This window comes from Schistocerca nitens, chromosome 1, assembly GCF_023898315.1.
Source record: "Schistocerca nitens isolate TAMUIC-IGC-003100 chromosome 1, iqSchNite1.1, whole genome shotgun sequence".
NCBI lineage: Eukaryota > Metazoa > Arthropoda > Insecta > Orthoptera > Acrididae > Schistocerca > Schistocerca nitens.
This window is the reverse complement of record NC_064614.1, coordinates 1,308,200,002-1,308,222,371: the sequence shown is the minus strand read 5'-3', so window position 1 is coordinate 1,308,222,371 and position 22,370 is coordinate 1,308,200,002. Positions and strand designations below refer to the sequence as shown.

At 43.7% G+C, this 22,370-nt stretch overlaps 1 protein-coding gene across 1 annotated transcript in view; it reads left to right on the top strand.

The window, feature by feature from the left end:
• The window catches only part of LOC126240075 (differentially expressed in FDCP 6 homolog), a 125,058-nt gene that overhangs the window by 75,532 nt on the left and 27,156 nt on the right, over positions 1-22,370 (top strand). Inside the window, exons 8-9 of the mRNA XM_049947904.1 lie at positions 14,826-14,962; positions 15,052-15,176. Coding sequence (XP_049803861.1) covers positions 14,826-14,962; positions 15,052-15,176 — 262 coding nt within the window. The remainder of the gene's footprint in view (positions 1-14,825; positions 14,963-15,051; positions 15,177-22,370) is intronic.

The following is a 22,370-nucleotide window of genomic DNA, read 5'->3' as shown; positions in this document are numbered from 1 at the left end:
ATGTTAAATGCTATTTTCCTCCTCATATGAGATGCTTCAGGTGTGTGAATTCAGATGTATGTCTACCCACTGGACCGCTACCCCTGTCTGCAGGAATTGCAGGTGTCTGCTGTACGTGAATGTTCCTTGTGCCCCTCCACCAATCTGTGTAAACTGCGCTGAGCCCCACTCTTCCTACTCACCAGATCACTCCATTTTTTAAGTGTGAGAAGAAAATCCAGGAGTATAAGGCACTGAACAAGCTCACATATCAAGAGGCCAGAAAAAAACGAGTGTCTTAGTCCCAGACAAATGACACAATCCAATGCTACAGCTGCAACATTGTTGTCTTCTCTATCACTGGTGCCTTCATTTGTTGCGCTTCTTACTGTGGGCCCTTAGAGCCACCTCCTGATAACTGTCCCCCCACCCCCCTACCCCATAGACGTATGCCCCTCCCCTCCCCCCCTCCCTTCTTGTGCTTCCACTGCACCCACTTTGGGAACATTGGCTCCCCACCTGTTGGGCACACCGGTCCTCAGCCACCAGCTGGAGGAACATCATCCTCCTTGTGTTTCTCTAGCTAGGAAGAGGTCCCTTGGTACTCATCCTTCCATGTTCCTTGGTACTCATTCTTCCATGGTCCCTGCTGGTCCACAGCCAGACAGCAGCCAGTGGCTGAAGGAACCACATGCTGCTGGCCGATGAACGTCTCATTCTTCCTCTGTCCTGAAACCAGTTCACGAAAATCTTCTCAGTCTTCTTTTTCTAACAAGCAGAAGGACGAAAAGAAGTCCTCTAAGATGATGGAAACACCAGTGGCCTCTCCACCACTGGCCTCTGCTTGTATCCTTCTGTGTCCAAGGTGCAGATCACGGTGGTGCCTGAGGCACCAGACTTCCTCAGGTAACATGCCAACATGCCATGGAACCTATGTCAGTGGATCCCCTGATGTTCAGCCAGTGGCAATACGTAACCCGGGATGAGAACCTGCCCCCTTCTGGTTGCTTCATTTCCCCACAGTATTCGTACAGTCTGATCATCCAGCAGAATTGTAACAGAATTTTCACTACCTGGCTGAGCAATAGCAGCTTTTAAACACATACCCTGCATTCTGTATTGCCATCCAGGAAACATGATTTCCAGCTACTTGCACCCCTACCATTCGTGGCTACCAAGGTTATGTTAAGAACTTACTGACTGTGGGAGGGTATCGGGTAGAATTTGTACATACGTGCTGAACTCCATATACAGTTTCCTTGTGCCTCTTGATACACCAATGGAAGCTCTAGCTGTTGGGGTATGGGCACATCAGGATTTTACTGTCTCTTATGTTTATCTCCTCCTGATGATCTCATGTCCCAGGATGTACTGTATGGAGTATTCTCTCAGCTCCCTGCACCTTTCTTAGTCTTGGGTGACTTCAAGACCCATAAACCTTTGTGTGGTAGAACAATGATCACTGACTGTGGCAAAGAAATTGAAACTTTACTGGGACAACTCAATTTTTGCCTCTTGAACTCTGGTACCCCCATACAGTGAAGTGTGACACATGGAACTTATTTGGCCATTGATCTTCTACCAGCTACGCACTGGGGAGTACATGATATCGTTTGTGGTCGTGACCACTTGCCACTCTTCCTGTTCCTCCCTCAACATTGCTCCCCTGGACGCCTGCCCAAATGGGTTCTGCATAATGCTGCCAGGGATGGGCTCACCTCTGCTTTAGTCCTTAGCTCCCCGCCACAAGGCAGTATTGATGTAGCTGTTCAGCATACAACAGCAGCCATTGTGTTGGCAGCCAACCGAGCCATTCCCTCTTCCTCAGGATGCCTCCATAGGAAGATGGTACCCTGTTGGACTACAGAGATCGCTGTGGCCATTGGAGATTACAGGCGAGTTCTCCAATGCCATAAGTGGTTCCCTCATTGAAGCACCTCAGTGCCTTTAAACAACTCTGCACCCACATTTGCTACCTCACAAATTTCTGAAAGCAAGAATCCTGGAAACGGTATGTTTCACTGTTGGGTCACATACCTCTCCATCACAGTTACGGGCAAAGATCAGATGACTCTACAGTTTCCACTCCCCTGCAGGTGAACCAAGTATTTCCTCAGTGGTGCCATTTATACTAATCCAGACAGTGTTGCCAAACGTCTTGCTGAGCATTATGCTCGCTCATCTCTGTCTGAGCACTACCACATTGTCTTTCGTCTCGTAAAACTGCAGTTGGATTGAATGTGCTTATCTTTTACTAATTGCCACCTGGAGCCATATAATGCTCCATTCAGTGATTAGAACTCTCCGTTGCCCTAACATATTGCTCTGATAGAGTCCCAAGGCGAGACTGCACCCACAAGTAAATGCTGAAATATCCCAAACATCCCTCAGTGAATTGTCGGCATCACATCCTGCACTCTTTAGTCAGATCTGGAATAATGAATAGCTCCCAACTAAGTGGTGAGAAAGCACGATAGTTCCATTAGTGAAATCACGTAAGATCCCCCTCGAGATGTACAGTTATCACCCAATTGACCTTACTGATGTTCTCTGTAAGTTGCTCGAATGCATGGTGAGCAAGGGGCTGTGTTGACTCCTTGAGTCACAAGGCCTTTTGGCTCCATCTTAGGGCAGTTTTCACAAAGGCCACTCCACGGACTTTGCGCATCATCAGCAGCTCATAACTGTCTTTTACGTTCTCCAGAAGGCTTATGACATGACATGACATGACATGACATGGTGTCATCACATCCTTACTACATTGTACAAATTGCGTTTCTGGGGTTCACTCCGGTTGTTTGTCAAGAACTTCCTGTCACACTGTACGTTGTGGATTCGAGTGGGTGCTTCACTCAGTACCCCATGTATTCAAGAGAACGGGGCCTTGCAGGTGTCTGCCCTGAGCGTCACCTTCTTTCTGATGACCACGAGTGGCCCAGTGGCAGCTGTGGGGTATTTGGTGTCGCTCTCCTTGTGTGCTGTCAGTATTTGCTTTTGTTATTGCTCCTCTAGTATGGTTGTTGCTGAGGGTCACGTACAGAGTGCCGTACATAAGCCGGGGTCACGGTGTCTCACCTGTGGCGTTTGCTTTTCAGCCGCCAGGACTTGTGTCGTGGTCACTTTTGTACTGCTCGCCCACACCCAGACCTGTTCCTAGATAATCAGTTACTTCTTGCAGTTGAGACACACGGCTTTTTGCAACTGGTCTCTGTTCCCCGGCTGACGTGGCATCCCCATCTTTGCCACCGTAAGCAAAAGTGCTGGTGATACCTCAGTACACTTCACTGCTTCAGTAGCACTGGCTGGGGTGCAGATCACTCTACCCTTTTGTAGCTCTACGAAGCCCTGATTCTGTCCCGTCTCGATTATGGGAGTCTTGTGTACAGTTCTGCATCACCCTCGGCATTGCAGATACTGGACCCCATTCGTCATTGTGGTGTCCAGCTCGCAGAAAGAGCATTGTGGACTGGCCTTATGAACAACATACCAGTTGATGTTGGAATCCCTCTATTATCTATTAGGCACCATCAACATCTGCTGAATCCCACTATACACATTTGTAGCTTCCTGAACATCCAAACTCTCGTGTCATTATCCCTGGAAGGAAGCTGCATCTCCCACAACAGCGACCCAGAACTGAATATACCATTGCTGCATGCCTCCAGTGTCTCTGTTCAGAACTACAACTTCCTCCTTTGTTGCCTCTGGTCAGGGATACATCGCATCTACCCCCGTGGCTTGTGCCCTGACCTCGGATTTTTCTCAAAATCTCTCTTTGTTCAAAAGATTCTGTAGACCCTGAGATTTTTCATTGCCTGTTCTTCATTGTCCTTGAGATGTATCCGGGTTCGGAAGTGGTATTCGTTGAAGGCTCAACAGTCAAAGGCCAAACAGATTTTGCTACACACATGCTCGGTGTAGTGAACTCCACCCTCTGCCAAACTGGTGGAGTGTCTGTACTGCCGAGTTGATGACCATTAAGTTAGCCCTTAGCCATGTTTGTTCTTGCACTGGCAATAGTATCCTGATCTGTAGTAACTCCCATAGCAGCCTTCAGCTATAGACCAGTGCTGCTCTCCTTACCCACTGCTTACAGCTATGCATGATCTTGTCTCTGACCTCCATCAGGGTGGACGGCCAGTTATTTTCATTTCGACTCCTGGTCATGTTGGGATTTCAGGAAATGAATGAGCTGACCACTTGGCCAAGATGACCACCATGATGCTAATTCTGGAAGTTGGGGTCCCAGTACCAGAATCTTGAACTCAGATTGATCTGCCGTGATCTCCCCAAACTAACTGACAAGGGAACCTCCCCATCGCACCCCCCTCAGATTTAGCTATAAGTTGGAACAGTGGATAGGCCTTGAAAAACTGAACACAGATCAGTCAAGAAAACAGGAAGAAGTTGTGTGGCACTATGAAAAAAATTAGCAAAATATACAAACTGAGTAGTCCACGTGCAACATATGCAACTTCAAGGGTGATGTGTAGTCAGGAGCGCTGTGGTCCTGTGGTTAGCGTGAGCAGCTGCGGAATGAGAGGTCCGTGGTTCAAGTTCTCCCCCGAGTGAAAAATTTACTTTCTTTATTTTCGCAAAGTTATGATCTGTCCGTTCGTTCACTGACGTCTCTGTTCACTGTAATACGTTTAGTGTCTGCGTTTTGCAACCGCACCGCAAAACCGTGCGATTCGTAGACGAAAGGATGTGCCTCTCCAATGGGAACTGAAAACATTTCATCGCAAGGTCATAGGTCAACTGATTCCTCCACAGGAAAACACGTCTGATATATTCTATACGATACTGTTGACGGCATGTGCATCATATGACAGTAATATGTTGTCGACCCACCTAACTTGTACACTTGGCAAATGGGTAAAAAGATTCTTCTACCTTGCCCGATTTAGTTTTTCTTGTGGATGTGATTATCACTCCCAAAAAAGTGATCGCATTGGACGGACAGATAACAATTGTCTGAAAATAAAATAATTAAAATTTTCAGTCAAGGGAAGACTTGAACCAAGAACCTTTCACTCCACAGCTGCTCACGCTAACCCTAGGGCCACGGCGCTACTGACTGTACATTACCCTTGAAGTTGCATATGTTACACGTGGACTACTCAGTTCGTATATTTTGCAAATTTTTTTCATAGTTCTACACAACTTCTTTCTGTTTTCTCGATTGATCTGTGTTCAGTTTTTCAAGGCCTATCCACTCTGCCAACTTATAACTAAATCTGAGGGGGGTGCGATGGGGAGGTTCCCTTGTGAGGACAATTAAGGAGACCATGACCATGTGACAGTCTTCCCTGCATGCTTCTTGCACGGTATCCGTGTCCTCCGTAGACTTCACACTGACCACACTTGGCTGACCCATGGCCACATTCTCAGACATGAGGTTCCACCTCTCTGCTGATGCAGAGCCTTCCTGATGGAGGCCTACTTACTCATAGACTGCCCTAATTTGGCTGCTTTGAGGCAGCATCTTGATCTTCCTGACACAATACCTCTGGTGCTCACAGACGACGCCAAAGTGGCTTACTTAGTGTTAAGTTTTGCTCGCAGAGGTGTTAAGTTTTGCCTGTGAATATGGTTTCTATTTATCCCCCTCACAGGTCCCCTCGTGGTCATTGCTGAGTGGCCCAGCCTGGCCTATACCCATTCCACCTTTTTATTCTCTTTCATTTCTTGGTGTTAACACATTGTGTTTACTAATATTTTGAGGATTTGTCTGTGCTTTCCTTTTTTCTGTGATTTTATCTCTGTTTTTAAATTTTTTATTGTGTTAGTTCCATTTAGTCTTTTCAGGATTTGCCTTTCGCCTCCTTCCTTTGACGACGACTACTGCTGGTTTGCCACATAATGGGTGAAGGGGCAAATGACCGTACGGTTTAGTCACTTTCACTCCAAACCGACTGACTGACCGACCAACCTTAAACGTAGGTAATCAGATAATGTGTAAAGGGGTGCCTAACCCAGTATTTTTATATTTCATTTGAATTTCCAGGGATTCTAAAGCTCTTGCTTTGTACTTGCTGAGAAATAACAGAACCTGCCTGTAGGAGACATAGTCTGTATAGCAAAATCTGTATGAAAAGTATTTGTGTTTAAAATATTTTGGATTTGTAATACATAGCTCAACTGAAATTGAATTTTGTTATTGGCAACTCTGCCACTACAAAGTAAGTAAATGGAAAAGGGAATTAAGATTACAAATATCTTCACTGAAAATATATAAAACATGTACAGAACAAATTTAATCTGTGTAAAGAAGAAAGAAAAATTATCAGAGTTGGGTAGACACCATGCCCGAGTATGATAGGGATGTTGCCTTTCACTGCTCTTGTTTATTATTTGTTTGGATACAGTCATCAGAAACTGTAGTCAAACGCCACATGGCTTTGCTCAAATCAACGGAAACACAAAACGGTGCTTTACTTTCTGCAAATGATTTCTCTCTTCTGGCATCTTCAGAGAATAACTTGCAGTGTTCTGTACATGATTTACAATTTTAGCAGAGAAATACAGCATAAGCAACAATGCCCCCCCCCCCAAAAAAAGACATGAATTCTCTGTAAACAAACTCTGTTGGAAAATAACAAGTACAAAGAAAGAGCTGTTTCAAAAATGAAATTGTGGAAATAGTGAACACATTCATTATCCTGTAAGGAAGAAATAGGCTTAGCTATAAAAGACACCAACTATACAAAAACTAGGGGAATCATTAATATAATGAGACTGTCTCTAGTCCAGAAGCACACCAGAATATGCCTTTGTAAGACCTCTGCTGTTTTATGTTAGTGAAGCCCGGACAATGAAATCTAATTGCTAAAAGACTATAAGCTTAAATCCTTGAGATGAACAGTTACACCAGTGGAGATCATGAAAGGAATGGAGATATGTTGAGGGTTGTAAAATACATAATATAGAGAACTACATAAAAACTAGAGAAAAGTCTACAACAAATGTGCTTGACGAGGATCCCAAAATCCGTGCTACAGAAAAAGTGGCAGGAGAATTTTTCAATGAGATCGTAACAGGCCAAGAGGTGTTACACATGAAAGGGAAAAGATGTAGTAGTTTGACAGAAACCTCTGTGATGTCTGGTTATCTTATTTACCAACTTTTTTACTGTTGCTAACAATGAATACCTACTTTGCCTCTCTTAGCTCCATTTTTCCAGGAGGTAATTCTGTATGCCAACATAATCGAAAACTCCAGTCAGTGGGTGGTATTTCTAAGTGCAATACATGTCAAAGTGAGGTGCTTAACTTGTTTATCTCTAGTTCTGCTTATAAACCATCTGAACCTTTTTGAATTTTATGCTCAGTATTTTATTTGGTGGAAGTTTCTAGTACTAACAGCTTTTCATTTGTTTGAGATTGCTTAAACTATTTCCTGTGAGCTATTTTTAGGCAAATAGGAGAGTCACTCCAAAAGAAATGCACAAGGTTGTCCCAAACATCCAATTTTTTCCATACCTTCAGTATTTTTACAGTATGTTGATACATTCGTAAGAGACAAAATGTCATTTTTCAGCATAAACTTCATTCCTTTCCACTGCCTTACAGCTCTGTAGAATTAAGGCAAGGATACCTGCATGGTAGCATCCAGGAGGAAACATGGAAGGAGCCTCCACAAATGATTGTGGTATAGAGAAAACAATTGGGCACACCCATGAAACATTGTACTAAGGTCAATAGCTAATCTGTCCACCAATGCGAAACGTGTGAGAAACATCAAAAAAAGATGGTAAACCCACACAGTTGATAATTTTCAAGACTAAAAATTGTGAAAATATTGAAGCAAAAATCAAACTATGGAAAATACAGGATGGAATGTAACAGTATTATGAAAAGGAAAGTTGCTACTCACCATATAGTGAAGATGTTGACTCGCAGGTAGTCACAACAAAAAGACGCCACAAATATATAAATCTTTTGGCCATAAGGCCTTCAACAATAGATGTACACACACACACACACACACACACACACACACACACACACACACACACACACAAACTGCAGTCTCAGGAAATTGAAACCACACTGCAAGCAGCAGCACCAGTGCATGATGGGAGTGGCGACTGGGTGGGTGTAAGGATGAGGCTGGGGCGGGGAGGGGGAGGGATAGTATGGTGGGAGTGGCGGACAGCGAAGTGCTGCAGTCTAGAAGGAGGGCAGGAGAGAAGGTGTGGAGGGAGAGGGTGTAAGTAGCGGAAAGGAGAGAAATAAAAAGTAATTAAAAGACTGGGTGTGGCTGTGAAATGATGGCTGTGTAGTGCTGGAATGGGAACAGGGAGGGGGCTGGGTGGGTGAGGACAGTGACTAACGAAGGTCGAGGCCACAAGGGTTAGAGGAATCTAGGATGTATTGCAGGGAAACTTTCCACCTGTGCAATTCAGAAAAGATGGTGGGAAGGATCCATATGGCACAGGCTGTGAAGCAGTCATTGAGATGACGGATATCATGTTTGGCAGCGTGTTCAGCAATAGGGTGGTCCACTTGTTTTTCGGCCACAGTTTGTCGGTGGCCATTTATGAGGACAGACATTTGTTGGTTGTCATGCCTACATAGAATGCAGCACAGTGGTTGCATCTTAGCTTGTAAATCACATGACTGGTTTCACAGGTAGCCCTGCCTTTGATGGGATAGGTGATGTTAGTGACTGGACTAGAGTAGGTGGTGGTAGGAGGATGTATGGGACAGGTCTTGCATCTAGGTCTATCCCTTTTACGCTGTCTCAACACTATCCACCATCGTGGCTCCATTTGGCCATGGGTGCCTTTTACACCAGCCCAGTTGAGAGTCTGTATGCTGAAGCTGCTGAACCACCATTGTCCTACCGCCATGACTTTCTCCTCAGCAGGTAAGCATGCCATTCGTCTGCCACCCTTCATGTGCCTCCTTTGATGATTCCTTAGATCATCAGTATGGGGCTCGTCCCTCTTCCCTGTTACCTCCTGGCGTCTGCTGTAGCCACTTTCTACGGCAGCTTAATTTCACGCTACCTGCAACTTTCCCTGTTGGTGTGAACCCTTCACCACCTTGGCTTTGTGAAGCGACCCACGTTAACCTCGGTGTTCATTTGCTTCCTAAGGACACTACTCCAGCCTCGGTCTATTGCCTGCAGTTTCATGACCTTCGCATGGAACTTAACGATTGGACCTTTGTGTACACTGATGGTTCTCAGACCGACCATGGTGTCGGGTGTGCCTTCGTCATTGGCACCCGTGTCTTTCGATATCGGCTTCCGGCTCACTCCTCAGTATTAACAGCCGAGCTTTTTGCCTTGTGTATCGAGCCGTGGAGTACATCCGGTAACACAGCCTTCCCAATTGTGTCCTCTGCTCAGACTCACTCAGTGCCCTCCAAAGTCTCTGTGCGCTTTACACTGCTTATCCCTTAGTGCAGCGGGTCCAGGAAAACTGCCATTTGCTCACTCTTGGTAGAGCCAATGTCATGTTTCTGTGGGTCCCTGGTAATGTCAGTCTGCCAGGAAATGAGGTTGCTGACGCTGCTGCCAAGGCTACAGTCCTCTTATCTCAGTCTGTGAGTACAGCTGTTCCCTCAGATGATCTCTGCGTTGCCGTCTGTCAGGTGGTGGTGTTCCTTTGGCATCGCCAATGGTCCTCCCTTCACGGGAATAAGCTTCGGCTTCTTAAGCCTCTCTCAGCGCCTCGGATGACCTCCCCTCGGCCCTCCAGCTGGGAGGAGATTATTTTAACTCTGCTGCATATTGGGCACTGCCTTTTTAGCCATCGTCATTTTCTCAATGGCACTGCCCCACCACTTTGTATATATTGCGCTCAAATTTTAACTGTCCGCCACTACCTGCTGGAATGCCTTTTTTTACTAATCTACATTCCATCTTGGATTTGCCATCTGATTTATCAGCTGTTTTAGCAAATGACACACGGGCTGTCACTCGTGTTTAACTTTTTATCCACTGAAGCAATATGCTGAAGGCCATTTAATTTTTAGTTTTCCATCTCCATTTTTGTATGGTGTTTTTTAGACCTTTTTCCACGTGCCTAGTTTAGATGTCTCCTATTCTTCCCATTGGGACTGACATATAGTCGTTTCCCTTGTCTCTGTGTTTGCGTTCTATAGTTTTGACTTAGGCGCGTATGACCTCAGTTGTTTTTTGTGCCCTAAAAAGGAAACAAACCAACCTCCCACAGTGGTATTCCACCGTCCACTGAACCTACACAATATACTCGTCCATCCTTAGAAAATTGCTGCTCCCAACCTGTTACCTCGTGGCTCATAACCCTAATCGACCTAGATGGAAGACCTGTCCCATACATCCTATCACCATCACCTACTCCAGTCCGGTCACGAACATCACATATGCCATCAAAGGCAGGGCTACCTTTGAAACCAGTCATGTGGTCTACAAGCTAAGCTACAACCACTGTGCTGCATTCTATATGGGCATGACAACCAACAAGCTGTCTGTCTGCATGAATGGCCACCGACGAACTGTAGCCAAGGAACAAGTGGACCTCGCTGTTACTGAACACACTGCCAAACATGACATCCTTCATTTCAATGACTGCTTCACAGCCTGTGGCATATGGATACTTCCCACCAACACCAGCTTTTCTGAATTGCGCAGGTAGGAACTCCCCTGCAATAAATCCTACATTCCCCTAACCCTCATGGCCTCAACCTTCGTTTGTCACTGTCCTCACCCATCCAGCCCCTTCCCTGTTACCATCCCAGCAGTACACAGCCCTCATTCCACCATCACACCCAGTCCGTTTATTTCTCTCCTTTTCTGCAACTTTGTCCCCCCCCCCCCCCCCCCCCCGCCTCTCCCTTGCCCTCCTGCTAACCTGCATCACTTCACTGTCTGCCACCCCTACCATACTATCCCTCCCCCTTCCCGCCCCAGCCTCCTCATTAACCCCACCCAGTCGCCACTCCTATCATGCACTGGTGCTGCTGCTCGCAGTGTGGTTTCAGTTGCCTGAGACTGCAGTCGTGTGTGTGTGTGTGTGTGTGTGAAAGCTTTATTTATTTGCAACAGTCTTTTTGTCATGCCTATCTGCGACTGCAGCATCTCCACTATATGAAAATATTGAAGGATTATTGAGGGAGAGGTTTTTTTACTATTTTACAAGTGCAACCATCAGTCACGGAACTTTTAGCTTTGCAAGAAACACACAGAAGTGCTAATGACCGAAAACCAGAAAGTGAAGGGATGAAGATGGTAGTAGAATGCTGTGGTGAACAATGTGATAGTCCTCTTTCTGTAAGGCCATATATAGAGATTCACACAATAAGCATCATGGACACACACAGCACTGAAATTTTAACAACTGAGCTACAGACCTAGCTATATACACTCCTGGAAATGGAAAAAAGAACACATTGACACCGGTGTGTCAGACCCACCATACTTGCTCAGGACACTGCGAGAGGGCTGTACAAGCAATGATCACACGCACGGCACAGCGGACACACCAGGAACCGCGGTGTTGGCCGTCGAATGGCGCTAGCTGCGCAGCATTTGTGCACCGCCACCGTCAGTGTCAGCCAGTTTGCCGTGGCATACGGAGCTCTATCGCAGTCTTTAACACTGGTAGCATGCCGCGACAGTGTGGACGTGAACTGTATGTGCAGTTGACGGACTTTGAGCGAGGGCGTATAGTGGGCATGCGGGAGGCCGGGTGGACGTACCGCCGAATTGCTCAACACGTGGGGCGTGAGGTCTCCACAGTACATCGATGTTGTTGCCAGTGGTCGGCGGAAGGTGCACGTGCCCGTCAACCTGGGACCGGACCGCAGCGACGCACGGATGCACGCCAAGACCGTAGGATCCTACGCAGTGCCGTAGGGGACCGCACCGCCACTTCCCAGCAAATTAGGGACACTGTTGCTCCTGGGGTATCGGCGAGGACCATTCGCAACCGTCTCCATGAAGCTGGGCTACGGTCCCGCACACCGTTAGGCCGTCTTCCGCTCACGCCCCAACATCGTGCAGCCCGCCTCCAGTGGTGTCGCGACAGGCGTGAATGGAGGGACGAATGGAGACGTGTCGTCTTCAGCGATGAGAGTCGCTTCTGCCTTGGTGCCAATGATGGTCGTATGCGTGTTTGGCGCCGTGCAGGTGAGCGCCACAATCAGGACTGCATACGACCGAGGCACACAGGGCCAACACCCAGCATCATGGTGTGGGGAGCGATCTCCTACACTGGCCGTACACCACTGGTGATCGTCGAGGGGACACTGAATAGTGCACGGTACATCCAAACCGTCATCGAACCCATCGTTCTACCATTCCTAGACCGGCAAGGGAACTTGCTGTTCCAACAGGACAATGCACGTCCGCATGTATCCCGTGCCACCCAACGTGCTCTAGAAGGTGTAAGTCAACTACCCTGGCCAGCAAGATCTCCGGATCTGTCCCCCATTGAGCATGTTTGGGACTGGATGAAGCGTCGTCTCACGCGGTCTGCACGTCCAGCACGAACGCTGGTCCAACTGAGGCGCCAGGTGGAAATGGCATGGCAAGCCGTTCCACAGGACTACATCCAGCATCTCTACGATCGTCTCCATGGGAGAATAGCAGCCTGCATTGCTGCGAAAGGTGGATATACACTGTACTAGTGCCGACATTGTGCATGCTCTGTTGCCTGTGTCTATGTGCCTGTGGTTCTGTCAGTGTGATCATGTGATGTATCTGACCCCAGGAATGTGTCAAAGTTTCCCCTTCCTGGAACAATGAATTCACGGTGTTCTTATTTCAATTTCCAGGAGTGTAGATTTGACATGGCACAAACCAAATTATTTTCATAACCAAACCATCAAGATTGTAATGGGAGATTTTTAACTGCCAACTTTCAGCTGGGGATATAACTCGATTGATAATAATAGAGAAGACTAGAAAGTAGGATGGAAAGAGACAGAGTGAAGCTTATTTTTAACCCAAAACTAAGACTGTCATTTAATGGTAGCCAAGGGCTGAGAGGGTGTAATCCTAACAGTATCTTTATTGCCGAGAACATTACTCATCATGTTACAAAAGCAGTAGAACAACTAATCTGCAGGGTGCAACCTTGCCCTTTGTCGTGTGTAGTATCAGAAGTTGTCAGAGTAGAAATTGTACCCTTCAAACTCCATTTTAACTCGAAGAGAGCAAAATGGATTTCAGAGAAGTGGATCTCGTAACTGAAAAAGTAGGGGCAGACCCTAAAAACTACAGAGAATGTGTCAGGCTTGTAGAGAGAATATCAAAAAGGCAAATTCCACCTGGATGTAGGATCCAATTTATACCTGGCCTTCACCAAAGTTCACAATCTCTCATGAGCAATGGTGGTAGCAAGTTTGATGCAGACGCTTTGTCAGCAAATGCAATTGAAGCGGGAGAAAAACTACTCCGAAACATAGCTGAGTAGAGAAGGGAAATACGGATGAAGTTACTATCAGATCTGGACACGAAACAAACCAGTTGAAGGATGTGAAAGCTGATTAAAAAAATCTTGGTAATGACACTGCAAGTCTGCCATTGAGCCCAAATGTTACTCTGAACCAGATTGCTCACCAGCTTCTACTGAATGGAAAGGCAAGACAGAAGATGACTATTCTGAACCTCAAGGGAAATGTAGGAGACAACAAATCTCTGTGCACTGTGGAATGCCACATTTAATTTACACCATTCTGTTAGTTTCATTCAAGTAGCGCATTTAATCAGTGAGCCCTCTGATTTCTGTTATCAAAGAAAAATTACTTTTAGACTTGGAGGAAGTTATTTTAGTTTCCCAAGTGGAATTATGTGGTACACACAAGGATCTTGACTAGGGCACAGAATAATTATTCATTGGTGTTACTTAAATCACTGTGCTTCTGGTACAAAGCCAAAATATATGAGAGAGAGATGGGGGGGAGGGAGAGGGGAGGGGCACTGAGGAAGAATCATTACCATTTCTTCACTTTCTCTGTTTGTCGTCACCCAAAGAATGCCTCCTAGCTGACCCCTGAGTACTAATGCCGAGTGTACACACACACACACACACACACACACACACACACACACACACACACACACCAGCCCTTGTATATCTGAATGCTGCTGCTGATTTTAAGTATACAGTGAACTTTCTGCTTCCTGTCTCAATAGCTTTTCACAGTTCTGGCCACTAAAATGTGTCAGGTTCTTTGTAGTGATCTAATTCATTGCACAAATGATCTTGCCAAAAAAGTTCCACCAGGCGTAAATTAGAGGCATTCACATAGTTTGAGTGCTTTTGTGTTCTCAAATCTTTGTTTACTTTATTAACAAGTATGAAAAGGATAGATTGCTACTGAGTGTAAAGATGACACTTAGTTGCAGACAGGTACAACAAAAAGGCTGTAACACACTGAACTTTTGGCTAAAGCCTTCTTCATGAAAAAAAAAGAAAACGGACACGCATTCAGATAAGCAAGCACACTTCACACATATATGACCGCTCTCTCTGGCCACTGTGACCAGTGGTTTTGTGTCAAGTGGCAGCAGCAGGTGCTTGGATTTGTGTTTGTGTGTGTGTGTGTGTGTGGGGAGGGGGGGGGGGGGGGACGACGACATTTTCTGAAGGCGGCTTTGGCCAAAAGCTCAACATGTAACAGTCATTCTGTTGTGCCTGTTGGCAACACAGCATGTCATCTTTATGGTGAGTAGCAGTTTAATTTTCATAATTTTGACATTCTAACCTGGACTTTTGATTATTTAGTTTATTAACCAGTTAATTTTTTATTAACATAGAATAAGCTTTCAAATGTTAGTTGCAGTTTATTTTTAATGACTTCCAAATTTCGTACAGTATTTTTAATGTAATAAAAATTGAATCTTGACAGAGTTCTTCGTGAAGAATGGGAGAAGAGGGAGGAATTGGAGCAACTCCAAGAAGAACAGAGATTACTTCTAGAACAAGAGAGAGAGAAGAGAATTGAATTTGAGAAAAAACAGAGAGACAAGGAATTGCAACTGCAAGGTTAGATTACTACTCTGACATAACTGAGTGCTTCACTGGATAGGCTTATTAATATTCTATCTATACAAATGGAATCCTTGGTTTTTCAGAGGCTATTGATCGTTTGGGGCAGCTAGAAGAAGAAAGATTGCAGCTTGATCAGGAACTTAATATTGCAAGAGATAAGATACTTCTATCAGAAAAGTCAAAAGAAGTTCTTGAGGCGAAATTGAGGGTAAGTGAGAGGTTGTATGTTTCCTTAGATGGTACTGTGACACAAAGAGCGTTGGGAATTGCCTAGCTGGGACTGGGTGAAGTGAAATATATAGCAGATTGAAAATTATACACACTGCAAACGTGACAGGCAAAGGCGATATACCTGTTGTCCTTTTGTGTTTTATTATTAAAATATAGTGTTTGGTGTAATGCGTGGCAGCCAGTGCTGTATTAAATTCTGATTCTGACTTCCCATTAAGTATGGCTCAGTGCATGTAGAATGTTTATCGTTTGCTCTAATTTTGGAAGAAATATCAGACATGTACTTAATGAATCTATAGTGAATTGTAGAATATTCCCAGGTGCTGTGCAGGTGAGGTTACTGACATTCTATAATCTTCCAACTTCATAAGACAGTGCACTCATTTGCATATAAACACCGCTACTTGAGATTTGTGAGCATATGCTGCTTTCACATTTTCTGTCATTCAAGTGTCAAGTAGGACGACAGCTGAATCTAGCCTGTGGCTGGTATCCTGGAGAGATGTAGCTGTTACGAATAAGCAAATATTGTCTGCGTATTTCAGTAGTTCAACAGGTGACAGTAGAAGTTCCAGTATCGGCATCTTTTACAGTACTGGGAGTTGAAAGTGCTCCTTGTGGGACGTCTTGTGATATTCTGTGATGAACCACTGTCGTATATTTCAACACAATGTGTGGGAAGCAGCCAGTAGATATCTGTGATAAAGGTTTTTGATATTCTGCCAATATGGAGCTTATTTATCAGAATAGAAATTTTTGCATTGTGAGATACAAGTAAGATATAGAAGACTGCACGCAGTAAGTTGCACCAAACAAATGTGGTCAAAATTTCAGTCTCTAATCTTACACAGATACTGCAAGTTCCCCTTTCTTTGCTGAAGTCATCTTGATGCATGGGCCTCACACATTTTAGCAATATTCCAGAATGGGTAACATGAGTGATTTACAAGCAGTCTCCTTTATAAACTTCAATGCGAGATGCTTATAACAGTTTCCACAATGAAACTTTGTCTCGAAACCTATCAGAAAGTCCAAAGAGATTCTGGCCATATGTGAAGTATGTTAGCGACAAGACACAATCGATGCCTTCTCTCCATGATAGCAATTGAGATACTATCGAAAACAGTGCTGCCAAAGTAAAGTTGCTAAACACAGCCTTCCGAAATGCCTTCACAAAAAGAAGACTTTAGTAAATATTCCAGAATTTGAATCCAGAACAGCTGCCGGCATGATTAACGTAGAAATAGATATCCTTGGAGTAGTGAAGCAACTTAAATCTCTTAAGAGGAGCAAGTCTTCTGGTCCAGACTGTATACCATTTAGGTTCCTTTGAGAATATGCTGATGCAATAGCTCCATACTTAACAATCATATATAATATACAACCATTTGCTCTATGAAAGATCCATACCCAAAGACTGGAAAGTTGCACGAGTCACACCAATATTAAAGAAAGGTAGTAGGAGTAATCCACTAAATTACAGGCCCATCTCATTGACGTTGATATGCAGCAGGATTTTGCAGCATACATTGTGTTCGAAAATTATGAATTACCTCGAAGAAAACAGTGTATTGACACAGCGTCAACACGGATTTAGAAAACATCGTTCTTGCTCTTTACTCGCATGAAGTGTTGAGTGCTATTCACAAGGGTTTTCAAACTGATTTCATATTTCTGGATTTGCGGAAGGCTTTTGACACTGTACCACACAAGCGGCTTGTAGTGAAATCGCATGCTTATGGAGTATCATCTCAGTTATGTGACTGAATTTGTGATTTCCTGTCAGAGAAGTCACAGTTCGTAGTAATTGACAGAAAGTCTTAAGAGTAAGACAGAAGTGATTTCTGGCGGTCATCAGAAGATCAAAACAAATTGCAAAATGATTTAGAAAAGATATCTGTATTGCATGAAAATTGGCAGTTGACCCTAAATAATGAAAAGTGTTAGGTCATCCTCATGAGTGCTAAAAGGAATCTGTTAAACTTCCGTTACATGATAAATCAGTCAAATCTAAAGGCCATAAATTCAACTAAATACCTAGGATTTACAGTTATGAACAACTTATGAAATACATAGAAAATGTTGTGGGGAAGGCTAACCAAAGACAGTATTTTATTGGCAGGACACTTAGGAAATGTAACGGATCTACAAAGGAGACTGCCTACACTATGCTTGTGCGTCCTCTTTTAGAATACTGCTGTGTGGTGTAGGATGCATACCAGATAGGACTGACAGAATACATCAAAAAAATTCAAAGGAGGACAGCACGTTTTGTATTATTGCGAAATAGGGGAGAGAGTGTCACTGGAATGATACAGGGTTTGAGGTGGACATCATTAAACAAAGGGGTTTTCCATTCCAGAGCAATCTTCTCACGAAATTCCAATCGCCAACTTTTTCCTCTGGATGTGAAAATATTTTATTGACACCAACCTACATAGGGAGAAACAATCACCATTATAAAATAAAGGATATCAGAGCTCATATGGAAAAGTATGGGTGTTCGTTCTTTCCATGTGCTATACGAGATTGGAATAACAGATAATTGTGAAGGTGGTTCGATGAACCCTCTGCCAGACACTTAAATGTGATTTGCAGTGTATCCCCGTGGACGTAGATGTAGACTGATAGTGTTTTCCCGAAGTTCTACCAGTGAACCGAAACCTACCACCTGCTTTACCCATGACAGTCTATGTGGTCATTCCATTTCATATCCCTACAAAGTGTTACATCCAGGTATTTTTATGAGTTGGCTGATTCCAACTGTGACTCATTGAGATTGAAGTCATAGGATACTAGGTTTTTGTCATTTTGTGAAGTGAAGTGCACAGTTTTACATTTCTGAACATTTAAAGGAGGTTACCAATCTTTGCATCACTTTGAAATCTTATCAAGATCTGACTGAATATTTCTGCAGCTTTTTTCAGACAGTACTTCATTATAGATAACTGCATCATCGTCTGTAAATAGTATGAGGGTAAAATTAATATTCTGTGCAATGTCATTAACATATAACATGAACAGCAAGGGTCCCAGCACACTTTCCTGGGGCACACATAAAATTACCTCATCTGACAATTACTCTCCATCCAAGTCTTCCCTAGCAAAAAATCCTCAGTCAAATGCTTTTTTGAAAATCAAGAAATACTGCAGCTACCTGACTACTTTAACTCAAAGCTTACGGTATGTTGTGTGAGAAAAGGATGAGAGAGGTTTCACACGATCGATCTTGTAGGTTTGAACGGACAGGGTCATTTTGTAAGAAATAGCTCATTATGTTTGAACTAAATTGATGATGTAAAATTAAGTTACAAATTGATGTCACGAATATTGGATTATAGTTTTGTGGATCGCTTATGCTACACTTCTTGTAAATGAATGTGACCTGTGTTTTCTTCCAACTAATGGGCACAATTTTTTTGGTGTGATATGGTGCCTGGCTACTGCAGGGCCCCAGCCTTTGCAGCACCTTTTCCCTTCCGTAATGCATGCCTGTCCTGCTATTCTTTTTCCCCTCCCATGGGGAACATATTTGGGTTATTTTTGGGGATGTGTTCTGAAGTTTTAGTAGCCTGATGTCAGAATAATCCCTCCTCTGTTTTCTTCACTCTACAACTCGTATCTTTTTCCCACTTTGGCATTTGAGGTTACTTCTGTGTCTTCTTCCTTTCTGTTTGCTCCTGAAGATCGGCCCGTGCATCTGACGCATAACAGATGACTGTGCAATGTGTAATTCCCAGGCCTGGGTTGACAGGTAGGCTCTGCACACCCCATGGTACAGGCCAGCCCCAGGGAGAGGTGACTGCTTAAGCTATTATCAAATTTCCAATTAGCCCTCTGTTTGAAGTGCGGGAGGTGTGACTTGAGGTGTGGACAGTCACACCGAAGGCAGGTGTGTCCCCACTGATGGGGATTGGGGGGAGGGGGGGGAGGAGAGAAGTAAGACATCAAAGCACAAAATCATTGTCTCTTCTCAGAAGTGATGTTCTCATTAATAGTGTCACTCTGCTAATTGCTTTTCATTTATCCACATAAGGAGCAGCCTTTCGACATTGTGCAGAATATGAAAACATTGTTTAGATAGTATTGTCACTCCCTTTGAAGCATCTGTCTCCTCAATATTGTCCTTGTCCATGAGAATAGCCCAAGTAGTTGATGTAGACCAATTGTGTGTGCATGCTAAATCAGCAATGCTCACACAGTGTTCGCATTTTTCAATGATTTTACGTTTTATTTCTAAGGTAATTTTCTTTGTCTTACGGTTGTCTTCTTGCGTCTTTATATTTGGGGACGTTTCTGTGAAGGTTGTTAAAATTTGCACACAAGAAGCACTGTGTGAACACAAGTTTAGAGAAAATGTGTGATGACAAGCTGCACTAATAGGGTAGCAGAAGTAGCAATAAACTCAGACCACAGTATTACTAAAGACATTGTTCACATGCCGCTGCCGACAATGAAAGGTGTTCGTACGGTTGAACATTTGCTCCATTGTGCGCAAACGGCTGGTAACATTACACTAAATCTTCGTCGCTCGTTATGTGAAACATCGCTTGTCAAACGAGTCAGATTTACAATTTGTTTTGCTCATTACGTGAATTGCGCATTATGGGAGGTGCTCATTAAGTGAGATTCTACGGTAGTTAGAAGAGGGGCTAGCTCAACTGTAAATTCAGTGTAGAACCTGATAGGGATTTGTCTGACACACTAGCACTACATATCACTGGAACACAGAAAGACATCCAAACACTACTATTAGCCATACATTTGTACAAGAGACCAGGAAAATCAAACTCTAATTTCCTGTTAATATCATGATTGTAAATAAAACACAAAAACTTTTAAAACAGTTGTGGACTTTTACAGGGGCCAAGTCGTAGTTCTAATTATGAAACTGCAACCTTGAAACCTGGGTAGGTATTAATCCTTCTCTTATGTATTTGTGCTTCAACACGACACATTTTTCCCAATGGTGAATGGCTCGATGGAGATCTGTTTTGTAGAAATAGACATTTTGTTGGTTCGGGAAAGGTTACTCTTCAAAAATCACCTTATTGTTGTTGTTCTATAAATGCCTGCCATGCAGCTGTTTCCCCTTCTGAGGAAAGAAGAAGTCACTAGATGCCATTTTGAGTTAACACAGTGGGAGAGGCATAATCCAAAGATGTGGCATGCGAGACTCTCCTGTGCAAAATGAGCTCGAGTGAGACTGTGGACTGTGGACTGTGGACACTCCTTTGGGCAGCTTCCTGGAACATTTTTATCTGACAGTCCTCCATAATCTTGCAGGTGATCTTGATAGTAAGTTCCTGTAACAGTTTGCCCCCTTACCAGCATCAGCTGCTAACATCACACCATAAAGTTCAAAAAATTATCGGCATCCCCTTGTCCTGTGATGACTGGGTGTCCTACGATGCCTGTCTCAGTGGTGAGTATTCCGTATTTCCATTGGGTGCTTTGTCCCTTTGACACTAGGCACTCATCTGTGGTGATGGGTGACAAAAGAAGTGGCGTGGGTTGGCCTGACATAGGTGAGACATACCCATGGCTTCGTCTGTTTAGTGGTCTTTCTGAATGGGTTTTGAGCAGTCGCAGCACATGGTGTGTGGTTTGCTAGTTCAATTTCATCAGCAACTCCATGACTCACTACCATGGGTCACACAAGCCTGTGACTATTCATGCTGTGCCCTTCTTTGTATACATTCAATTTCTGTTGTTAGTTGTAGTTAGTTTGGCCCCACACACTAGAGTAGTATTCTTGGATGGGTGCATGAGTTTTTTGAAAGCAGTCTGCTTTGTAAATTGATTGCATTTCCCTTGTATTCTACCAATGAACCCAAGTCTGCCACCTGCCTTACCCAGAAATGGGCCGATGTGATCATTCCATTTCATTTTTGCACAATTTATTGCACCCAGATATTTTTATAAGTTGACTGGCCATGTCTTTGACTCATTGTAGTCGTAGAACACCCGATTTTGTGCAAAATTTTACATTTCTGGACACTCATCATTCTGACATCACTGAGACAGTTATATTCCAATGCCCTCCAACATGAACAAGCTACGTGTTTGAGACCTTGTTTGCAGGGTTGTTTGTTTTGTGTGTGTGTGTGTGTGTGTGTGTGTGAGAGAGAGAGAGAGAGAGAGAGAGAGAGAGAGAGAGAGAGAGAGAGAGAGAGAGAACATTGTGAAAAAAATACTCACTAGAAATTACGTAATCAATTTTGTCTGAATTTTCGTAGCCAGACAAAGAGTGGAAAATAGAGAAATGAGGTAGAGGAATGATTAGCATGAGGTCTAGTTTTGTAAGGGGGGGGGGGGGGCAACCTTGCTCTGAATTAATCAGGTATTTATAAAAATTTAATTCGTGATTTGATGGGAAGATTTGTGGGAATTTTCATTGCCAAATGAATAATGGAAAATTTACAAAACGTGTATCAAATTGACCATTGTGAGATCTAGTTAAAAAAGAGAGAGAGAGAGAGAGAGAGAGATTTCATTGTTCAAAAGTAATCGGAATATTACATCCCATAGAGAGAATAATTGTTCTTAGACGATTTATAGGAATCAGCTAAAAATCCAGAGATAGTTCCTCAATGGCCATACCTACCATTTTGCTGGCAAACATTTCTATGGAATTTAAAATAATTGTAAGTTAGAATCAGTTCCAAACAATCCATGCATGTTTTAATCTCTCGGATTGACTTATCTTTTTCTACTTACCAAGTTATCAGTCACTGTGTGTAGAGTGAATTTCATTGGGTTGTTTGTATAGAGATTCACCATGTCTAAGGAGGCTAATTGGGATCCATCAGTCATGTTAGTGTATGAGGGTAGGTTGAAAAGTTCTCAGAACAGAATAGAAAAAAAGTACTTACATCACTGAAACTTCTTTTATTTTTCAATGTAGTCTCCTTGTAGATTAATGCACTTGGTCCAATGATGTTCCAGTGCCTTGATCCCATCTCAAAAATTAGTTTCCTCCAGGGCTGCAAAATAGTTGTGAACTCCAGCTATCAGTTCTTCATTTTAAGTGAATCCTCATCCACCGAGAAAAATTTTAAGTTTTGGGAAGAGATGGAAATGTGACGGAGCCATATCAGGTGAATAAGGCAGATGTGGCTACAATTCATACCTTAGTTCGTATAATTTTTCCATGGCAACAGCACCTGTG